Genomic DNA, 10,559 nt, shown 5'->3' on the forward strand with positions numbered 1-10,559 from the left:
AGGTATTTAGGTGAATCTCCTAATAGAAAACTCTGTCAAATAGAAGAAATCTTTTGGTCTCTCTGGTGAGATCCGTTTGCTAAACTTTTCAAGTGGTGGCTGGATGCCGAGACTTTGTACACTCTTTCACTCGGTCTGGATAATGCATTTTGTTCTACAACTCTCCTTACAAAACAAGAAGATATGATAAACTTTTGCGAAGAAATACTAAACCATTCCCTCCCGTAAAAGTGGCACTACTAATAAACCATCTATGGCCTCCTTGAATCACACTTTTACTATCTGTCGTTTGGTCGCGCCAAAGGAAAACAATAAGGATCTTCATAAATGGTGAACTGTCCCTAATGACGCATAATTACCATAGAAACAAATAAATGATTTAATTTTATGATACTGGACTCATTTAAAAATTCCTTTTCTGATCGCATGTACAATAGTTCATTTTTTTAAATAGTTTCAGCTGTGCAAATCAAAACAAGCCCTAGACAAAATCCTAACAAATATAGTCCTCTAAAGTTCTTACAAAATTCATTTGAATCAACTAAAGAGTCCCTTAACGAACCTTATGATAAGAATACATGCCAAAGATGTTGAAGGCCGGATTACACAAACATGGTTGTGACTCATCTTTGTGTTCCCAATATATGCGTATGGGTGAATTATGTCCTGAAGCATCCTGGCGTTTTGCGCGGGACAAACTTCCTTTTACACGAAAAATAAAACGTTTAGGTAAAGCTCGTCGGAAACGAGTAAGCAAGGCTTATCCACATTGTTCTGTGTGTGACTACGCACCAAAAATTGCAACCTTTTTCAAATCTTCTCGGGCACTTTTAACAATTAGTGTCACGGACGCCGCCTGCACCTGCACCTGCACCTGCAAGTAGCAATGTACCTTCCCGCTAGCTTAGCCGCGACGTCTGATACTGTTTTACAAAGACCATTTTACTAAACTCGTTAATTTTCTGGTGAGTGATGGAGTTTCTTACTACCTTGGTCCTTTTTGCGTGGAGAACTTGGCTGGAGCACGCGGTCCCATGGCGTCTTGACAACTTTATTTTCGTTCACGTATCGGGTAAACTGGGATGGTTCACGTACGTGGTGTTGCTTGTCGCGGACGCATCTTGACAACTTTATTTCCGTTTGCGACAACCAATAATGTCACGCGCTCCGACGACCGACTTCTCCCCGTCCTCTTTGTGCTAGCGTTTGTTGACTTGGTCTTGTCGGAGAGCTCGCCGACGGTCGAAGGCGTCCGTCGTCGGCCGGGGAAAGAAAATCCCTTCAGAGGCTTACCAACAGATCAACCACGTATGATTGGTGACACGACGGCCTGTAGTGGGGAGTGTGGCGTCGACCGACGAGTCTGTCAGCCGGAGAGATGGTTTTCAGACGCACGTAGTGCTGCGTGGTCAAGGAAGCCACGGCCAAGGCGGCGACCGTCGACATCGTGCGTCGTATGTATGGAGAGCGAACGTGGTAATCAAGCGCCGTTATTGTGGGCTGGGCGGGCGAGCTCAACAGCAACTTGCAGTTGCCGGAGCTGTCTCTGTGTGCGCAGCACACCACATCGACCGATCCAGATCCAGTCGCGCACGCATTAAAAAAATGCGGGATCGAATCATGTGGAGTGGAATCCCTTCCCTCCCACACGGCTTGTTCCCTCCCCCCGCGGTCCAGCGGCCAATGGGGCGCGGCCACCGGCGGTCTCCGGTGGCTCCGCCAACAGTGACCGATAAGCCCCGCTCCCCGACACGCACCCACCGCCGGCACGTGACGGTTGCCGTCCGGGCATCACGGCTGCTGGTACGATGCCACTACCCCGCTACACGCCGGCCGGTAGGGCTTCCCTCGGGGATAAGGCCGGGTGGCTGGCCACGACACCAACCCTCTGTATAAATATTCACTCACCCCCTCGGGATCCCGAATAATCGCACTCGCCACGCTGCCTCCCACTTTCCCCCACTTTCAAGGGCCCCAAGTGCCGCCCCTCCCTCCTCCCTCCTCGCCGGAGAAGCTTCCTTCTTCCGCCGACGGCCGGCGCTGCGATGGCGTGATATGGATCTTGTCACCGTGGATTGATTTGATTGGATGATTGGGTTTTCTCTGGTTGGCGGGGAGCAGCAGCAGCAGCAGCAGAGAGGATGAGCTTCAGCGTTGCGGGCATGGAGAAGGAGCGCGGCGCGGCGGCGGCGGTGGAGGAGATCCGGCGGCTGCCGGCGGAGGTCAACTGGGAGATGCTCGACAAGTCCCGCTTCTTCGTCCTCGGCGCGGCCCTCTTCTCGGGCGTCTCCGCCGCGCTCTACCCGGCCGTCGTCGTCAAGACGCACCTGCAGGTGGCCCCGCCCCCGCAGGCCGCCGCCGCCACCGTCAGGGCCATCCTCGGCCGCGACGGCCTCCGGGGCTTCTACCGCGGCTTCGGCGCCTCGCTGGCCGGCACCGTCCCCGCGCGCGCGCTCTACATGGCCGCGCTCGAGGCCACCAAGAGCTCCGTCGGGTCCGCCGCGCTGCGGTTCGGCGTCTCCGAGCCCGCGGCGTCGGCGGTCGCCTCGGCCGCGGCGGGGGTCTCCGCCGCCGTCGCCGCGCAGGTCGTTTGGACCCCCGTGGATGTCATCAGCCAGCGGCTGATGGTCCAGACCTCCGCCGCCTGCCGCTACGCCGGCGGCGCGGACGCCTTCAGGAAGATCCTCGCGGCCGACGGCGTGCGCGGCCTCTACCGCGGCTTCGGCCTCTCCATCATCACCTACGCGCCGTCCAACGCGGTGTGGTGGGCGTCCTACGCCATGGCGCAGCGCTTCGCGTGGCGCGTCGTGGGCGCCGACCGCTCCGAGAGCTACCCGGCCCTGATGGCCGTGCAGGGCGCCAGCGCGGCCGTGGCCGGGGGCGCGGCGGCCCTGGTGACCATGCCGCTGGACACGGTGAAGACGCGGCTCCAGGTGATGGAGACGGACGCGGCGGTGGCGCGGCCAACGCTGGGGAGCACCGTGCGGGGCCTGCTCAAGGAGGGCGGGTGGGCCGCGTGCTACCGCGGGCTGGGGCCGAGGTGGGGCTCCATGTCGCTCTCGGCCGCCACCATGGTCACCACCTACGAGCTCCTGAAGCGGATGTCGGCCAAGGAGGGCTCCCTGGGCTAGATCGATCCTTCTCACCACTACCATTAGCGTCGTCGTTCACCAGGTGACTCAAACCAAGGTAGCCTCGAAGCGAGATCGATCCGTGAAGGTGCTGCCCGGCCGGTCTCAATTAGTTAGGTTTCTTGTACATATGCTCAAGATCTTTTGCTTCATTTCTCGTTTGGGTTCGTCGATCTGGTGCTATAGAGGGGTGGATGGCGAAGAACAAGCACTAGAAGGTGGATGGGGTTTTAGGATGCCAGGTTTTGCTGGTTTTATGCCCGTGGTGGCGGCGACGCCGCCGCCGCCGATGATGATGATGAAAAATTAGCTGAAGTAAAAGATTTTCAGTCTGAACTTCTTATGAACTATCTTAGCGATGATGGTGATGAGTACTCCGTATTAGTGTGTGCTTTGTTATGTGATTGAAAAACCTTGTGTGCCTAACTCTAACTGACTGCCCACTCCGTTCATGGTCACTGCTGTGCTAGGCTGCCAGCGGCGTCACTGTCAAGGCTTTGCTTCATAGAATGAGGTGACTTGATGTGCACCAATGGCCCCTTCTTTCATCAGTTTCTTCGTCAGTCCTCTCTCAGGGACTAGTGTTTAGGACAGTGAGAGTGCAATGGCGCCACCTCGATCACTTTCCCGATTCCTCCATGGCATGATAGCACTCTACCTTTTGTTTGTGAGATGACACTCGACCTGCCGCACAAGATATGGCACTAGACAGAAAACCGTTCAAGATATTTCGTTTAATCTCAGAAGAAACCGTCCAGTTAGTTGCTGAAGATTGAAGAAGACCACAGCTGTAAATATCAGTCTGTGAGAAGATGGATGGGGTAGGTGGTGACGCTGGCGAGACGTGCGATTTACGATATGATAAGCAGGCGATCAATTCTGCTCCCGGGGTAGAGTAGACCAGCTAGCTATTGCACCAAATTCCGTCTCCCGTCAGCTGGAGGAGAGGAATCCTCGAGAAACAAGGAACCATCCACAAATGGCACCCCTCTCCAAGGGGAATGAGAGCAACGGCACACGATTAAGAAACAATAAACCGCGCTAATAATGCTCCGACGTGTCGTGTGCTCCAAAGAAAAATGGCAAGTCGCGTCGCGTGTCAGATCAGCGCATGAGGACGACGATAGGCGGGTCGCTTTATCGCCGTGGGGCGTGGGATGGCCATGCCGAGGCTCGGGTCCACTTCCAACCAGCCATCCGTCCCGGATCGGATTTGGTGGGGGCGGGGCCCACCGGACAGTCAAAAAAACTTGTCGACTCTGACCAGATCCTTCCTGTTCACCGAGACGAGTGCGAATGAATGGGATGATTGATTCGCATCGGCTGATTGAGGGCACGACGCGATGCCTTCTTGGTCCTCTGTTATTACTCCGCGTGCACGCAGTCTGGATGGAGAGACTGCACGTGCACGTACGTACTCTACATCCTCCGTAGATTTGGCGTTTTGTTCCGATCTTTCTACCCTGCGGCAATGCCATGGACGTTTGCGACTATGTCAACTGTGAAGAAAGCTGATCGTTTCCGTGGTGCTGCGTTGCTGCTAAAACTGCTTGGCGTGTCTCCGCGGTGTTGTTTATGAGGCAAGAGCCCTATAGACCCAGAAACTTGCGTTGGATGTGATGGTTTAGTCCATAAACTTGTAAAAGGTGATCAACTAGTCCACAAACTTGCAAACTATGTGATGGTTTAGTCCACAGCCAATCAGAGGCGGACAATTGGCGCCCAGCTGGGTGCTTCGTGGCACATATGGTCGGAACAACGTTTTTTTGGAAAACCCCTCAACATTTCGGTAAATCACACCCGCAGAAGATGCTAACGAGCTTACGTTTATTTCACGTAGAAAACAAACAAACTAACAAGCTCGTTAGTTTGTTTTCAGGAAATCACGCTCGTTAATTTGTTTGTTTGTTTTCAACTCCGGCAGCGCAATGTTGAGGCCGCTGGCCGCCGCCATGCCACCCGTGTCGGAGTTGGGAGTCCCCGAAGTTGAAGATCACCACGGGGGACCTCTTGGTGGCAGGCTCCGGTTCCGTGGCGTGGGTGGCAACGCCAGGCCGCTCCCCCCCACCCCCCAAGGACCCGTAGCCGGCCGCCACCACCGCCGCCGCCGGCATGTACTTGAGGCAGGCGACGAGCAACACCGCGCCCACCCCCACCAACAACACGTAGTACTGCAGCCGCAGGCTGATCTTGGCCGCGCCCACGCCCCCTCCGCCGTTTATCTCGGCGCCCCCTCGGCCGTTCATCTCGCCAGCGCTGACGCTCTCTCGGCCTTGCTCTGTCTCGCAAGCTCCTTGCGCTGGCTGGGGAAGTGTCTGCGTGGCTGTGTAGTGTACCCGTCCGGCCGTCCGACCGTGTATGGATATATGCAGGCGGTTGAGGGTCCGTGAGGGTGGGGCGCACCGTCTCTTCCGTGTCCTTGGGAGAGGAGAGGGGATGATGATGTGATGCATGTATTGTCACGCACCGCATGGAAGAAGAGGGATCGGAAAAAGCAAAGGTGACGGCAATGGATGCGCGCGCGTGTTGCAATAAACATCTCGGCTCGTAAGCTCGTTACCTGGTCGGACCGGCCTCTTTTTTTAGCATCAGTACAGACACAGGCGCTCATATACACGCGCATACACTCACCCCTATAAACGCGCACACGCACACCCTACCCCTATGAGCACCTTCGAAAGACTGAGCCGACATATCATCTTTAGATTTACGAAGCCATCGTAGGCACCTCGTCGTCGACGGGAACGTCTGCTCCCACTGAAAGCGAGCACCAGAATTTGAACCCTGGTGGATTAGGGAGACCACTGTCCACCTAATCATCTCAACCATAGGTTGGTTCCCACCGACCTCGTTGTTTATTTCACGTACTAGAAAACAAACAAAGTAACGACCTTACGTTTTTACCGAAAAGCCGCTCCTAATCTCATAGCTTACTCAGCTAAGCCACAGCCGAAAGGAGCCATGATGCAGAGAGAGACAAGCCAATCCCACGATCTGAGAAAAGGACACGGCCACACCGCAGAGAAACTTGAACAGAGAAAATGACGAGTGGACACCGGTTACCAGAAGCAGAAACGAGAGACATCGAATCGATCATGGTATGCGGTGCTCGAGTCCCCCCGGTGTAGAGTTCATGGCTTGGCTTGTTGGTGCCAACCTTTCCTGCTGGTATCGATTGATTCAGTTTTGTTTTGCAAAGTGCCCGTTCTGTTCAAGTTCAACCGTATAGCGTTACCATGTTGTAAGTGTACAAAATGATACGAGAATTCACGTCCCATACATGTAGAGCAGTGGTGCGAAAGCAGCAGATCTGCCTTGCACATGTTGCTTTTGCACAATGATTTCATTTTACCGTTTCCCCCCGTTGTTGGCATTTTGTTCTTTTTTTTTCTCTTTTGGGCTTGATGTGCTGTGCGCCCCAGCAGTTACCGTGTGATTGATGGAAGTTGCTTTATTTATAAAGCGGGGGGAAACCCTTTTTCGGTAAATGGGGGAAAAGGAGTTGAACTCAAATGCACATAAGACGTGATTGAAAACACTGTCGATCAAGTGACCAGATCAATGTCCGTCTAAACTCGTTACAGGGATGACAGCAGCTAACAAGTTACAAGGACTATGGGCGTGATTTCCTGAAACGTTGAGGGGTTTTCCACAAAAAAAAACCGGTCCGACCAGGTGTGCCACTAAGCATCCAACTGGGCGTCAATTGTCCGTCTCTGATTGGCTGTGGACTAAACCATCACATAGTTTGTAAGTTTGTGGACTAGTTGATCACCTTTTGCAAGTTTATGGACTAAACCATCACATCCAACGCAAATTTCTGGGTCTCTAGTGTTCTTGCCTCGTTGTTTAGCTGGGCACCCTATCGACTAGTTCAGGAAACTTGGTGGTCGCTGGCCAGCTTTGCTGCAGACACGGCGACTGGCTCCTAGTATAAAGTAGCCGCCGTGCTGCTACATGGGGAAGCTGACGCTTCTTGACATGAAGTATTCACAAGCTGCGGGGGAGAGCAACAGAAGCAGAACTGAGACCAAGAACGAGTCAGCACAGCATTTCTTGCAAGTTTGCCCGTGACACTGTTCCTGGTCAATCGATGAGGGGTCACTCGTCGATCCATGAGCCGGCCAATGCAAGGACAGCAACGTAGTATAGTACGTGGGATGCAAGATCATCAAGCAGATCAACAACACAACTCAGGGAAACTCCAACGGCCCCAAACAAACATATGTTTTGCCCGAATTTTGTTAGTTTGGGATAGAAAAACGGATACGTCTGCCCACTTGCGATCGTGCGGCCGTCGGTTTGTCCAACCGGTCCGCCGCATCCCAACTATCCGTGTATTTGGACTTGAATTTTGACCCACAAAAAACCTAAATAAACATTGCAAATAATATAAAAATATTAATATAAACATTAAAACGTCCACACGTCCGCGGTAGCCAAGTTCAACACAGTTCTTAAATAAATTAAAACTTAAAGACATAAATTAAACTAGATAGGCCGTTGTTGTCTTCAGTAGCCGCCGTCCTACTCCTCGTGGTCGTCGTCGGTGTGGCCCGCCGTCGTCTTCGGTAGCCGCCGTCCTATTCCTTGTCATCGTCGTCGTCGTTGTCGGCGAGGCCGCCGTCGTCTTCAGTAGCCGCCATCGTACTCGTCATCATAGCGGTAAGGTCGACGTATGGAGGTTGCTGCCAGAGGTGGGCTGACGACCCCTGCCACACCGGAGGCGCCTGCAGCACTACCTCCCCCTGCTCCGGTGACCGTGGCGGTCTGGGTGACCATGGCCCGACACCCACCGCATTGGCCATCTTTGGCGCTGTGGACGACCAGCTCCACGGCTGGCCCACCAGGCGCGGGTTCCACGTGGCGATGGGCGGCTCCTCGATCACCTCTTCTTGCACCTCCTCCTTGACAACCATGTCCAACTCCGGGACGACGACATCCCGACCGCAAAGAGGGCTGATGCGGAGCATCCCTGATCATCCCCATGGACTCTACCTCAACCATCCAAGCTCCAAGTGGACCCATGACAAGAGCAAGGGCTCGGCTATTCAATCTGAGGTGACATCACTCCTACTTGAGCTTCCCTTTTCTTCTAGTGAGGCATGGTTACTGCCTAAGTCAGAGATACTATGTGTGATCAGGTACAATGCTCAAGCCACGGAGACGAAAGCTGAAGAAGAAGTGACTGGCGTCAACTCTCTGGACAGCCCGGAACTTCCGGCCAGAGCCCGGAACTTTCGGCCCCCGGAACCTCCGGCCGTCCCACAACTTCCGGCCTCCGACGACTTCGACCGGGCCGGGCATGCCAACTCTCTGGTTAGCCCGGAACCCGCCCGGAACCTGGCCCGGACCTTCCGGCCCCCGGACGCCAGTCCAGCTCCTCCCGCGTCAACTTTCGGCTTAGGCCGAACCCTGCCCGGAACCTCCGGCGCCCGGAACTTCCGGCCTGGCCCGGAACTTCCGGCCCTACCTGCGTGCAGCCACTTGGGCTGAGGCCCGTGTACCCTTTCGCCCCGTAGACTATATATACTCTTCTTCTACCTACTTCTAGGGTTAGCATTGTGATAGCTCATTTGAGATAGAGCATTGCTCATCCGTACAAGATCTACTCCTCGTGAGGGACCGCACCTCCTCGGAGAAGATCCATCCGGATTCAAGACCTCCATCCGGAGAAGACAATCAAGAGCTCCTCACGGAGAAGAACGGTTACTCTTGTATCGTCCCTTGTTGATTTTGAATCTTGTGTTACTTGTGCCTCGATGATCTAGCACTCGTGTGATCAATTTCGTGTCGGTTGAGTGTTTCTCCGTGTTTCCCCTCGTGATTTCCCTCGTGTTCTTCCGCGCGTTCTTCGTGTTCCCCGTAGGATCCTCTCCAAACGTGAAAGATCGGCCACCTAGGGTTCCGCCCTACATCATCTTGGTATCATGAGCCAGGTTGATCACGTTTTTGAGCCCCTACCCCGTGTTTTCTAGCTTGATTTTGTTGTTTTTGTCCTAAATTCGAAAATCCCCGCAAAAATAGCCCTCCCAATTTTTTTTGTGATTTGCTGGTGTGATGAAATTTTGTTGGATTTGATCCACGGATCGGCTTTGCAACGTGTGGATCTAGCTTCCCCACCCTTCTCCCCCCCAAATTTCTTCTTTTCCCCCTCGGATTTGGGATTTCCCGAAGTTTTTCCGCCCAAATCCACATTTTCCCAAGTCTCTGTTCTTAGCAGAATCGCGACCCCCGAAACTTCCGGCCTTGCCCGGAACTTCCGGCCCCCGGAACTTCCGGCCGTCCCCGGAACTTCCGGACCCCGGACCTTCCGTCTTGCCCGGAACTTCCGGCCTAGACAGAAAGTTCGCGCCGCTCCCGACTTCCATTTTCCACTCGCACCACTACCGCTTTTCGCGTGCACCATCGTTACTTACCATTACCACCTCCGACACGCGTTGACACGCTTTGGGTCTTTGAGTTTTTGAGTTGTGGTTCCCGTGTCCTATTGTGTTTCGGCTATATAGGTACGGTTCGAAGTCATCATCACCACCACTCATCTTCGCCAAGGACTCGTCATCGCCAAGGACGGTAACTTCGACGACATCTTTGTCATACCTTGCAATTGTATTGATAACCATCATAGCCCATCTTTTGCGTTGCTTACCCATCGAGACTAGCCATTGAGTATTGCTGGCAACGTGACTTGTGCACATTAGTGATCATACTCCATACCATACATACCATCTCATAGTGGTGCATAGCTTAATATCATCTTTTGTGTCACAAAGTTGTCATTGCATACACAATTGCTATCTTGGTTCGTGAAGTTTTGCACGAGAAAAGAGCTCAAAAGTGAAAGAGCCAAACAAGCTTTTAAGCAAGGAAGGAAAGATAAGCAAAGAGCTTATAAGCAAGAACCATAGCATCATACTACATTAAGATTGTCATATCCGATCATCTTGGATCATAGCACCTAAATACCATACATATAACATACTTGGGATAGAGGTCATTGCATTTTTGCCTAGTAGGTTGTGCACAAGTTACGTATCCGCCTATTGTGCAATCGTGCTAGCATCTCTCTAGTATTGTGCAACAAGAGCATTTTCGTGGACTCCACATTTTCGCTCACTTTTGGTTTGCACAGTCCCATCTATCTATTTGCGTGTGTGTTTCCGTGTACAACTTCTTGCTTGGTCTACTTGTTGCATTTGCAAATTTGTGAATCTTTTCCAACATTATTGAGGCTCACTTACAATTGCATCAAATTTTGTGCCACCATCCTAAACAAGCTCCTCCATAAGCTTTTACTTGTAGGTGTGAGAACCGACAAGAATTTGTACCAACAGTGCTATTTCATTGTCCGCATTTGAGTGAACTTGATTCATCTTCAACATCGGTCAAGGTACAATTGGTATACGTTCTTCTCCTTCTACCACTTAC

General features: G+C 53.0%; 1 protein-coding gene across 1 annotated transcript; it reads left to right on the plus strand.

Annotated features, from left to right (window-relative positions):
• Positions 1-1,888: 1,888 nt before the first annotated feature.
• LOC119291607 (solute carrier family 25 member 44-like) lies at positions 1,889-3,502 on the plus strand. The gene has a single exon (XM_037570396.1). It carries the CDS (start codon positions 2,142-2,144, stop codon positions 3,129-3,131), a length of 990 nt encoding a protein of 329 aa, XP_037426293.1. The 5' UTR covers positions 1,889-2,141; the 3' UTR covers positions 3,132-3,502.
• The last annotated feature ends 7,057 nt before the right edge of the window (positions 3,503-10,559 follow it).

Source organism: Triticum dicoccoides, chromosome 4B (genome assembly GCF_002162155.2).
Source record: "Triticum dicoccoides isolate Atlit2015 ecotype Zavitan chromosome 4B, WEW_v2.0, whole genome shotgun sequence".
Taxonomy (NCBI): Eukaryota; Viridiplantae; Streptophyta; class Magnoliopsida; order Poales; family Poaceae; genus Triticum; species Triticum dicoccoides.

Excerpts from the sequence above, each read along its gene's own strand:
- LOC119291607 (XM_037570396.1), top strand. The coding sequence starts at position 2,142 with ATGAGCTTCAGCGTTGCGGGCATGGAGAAGGAGCGCGGCGCGGCGGCG.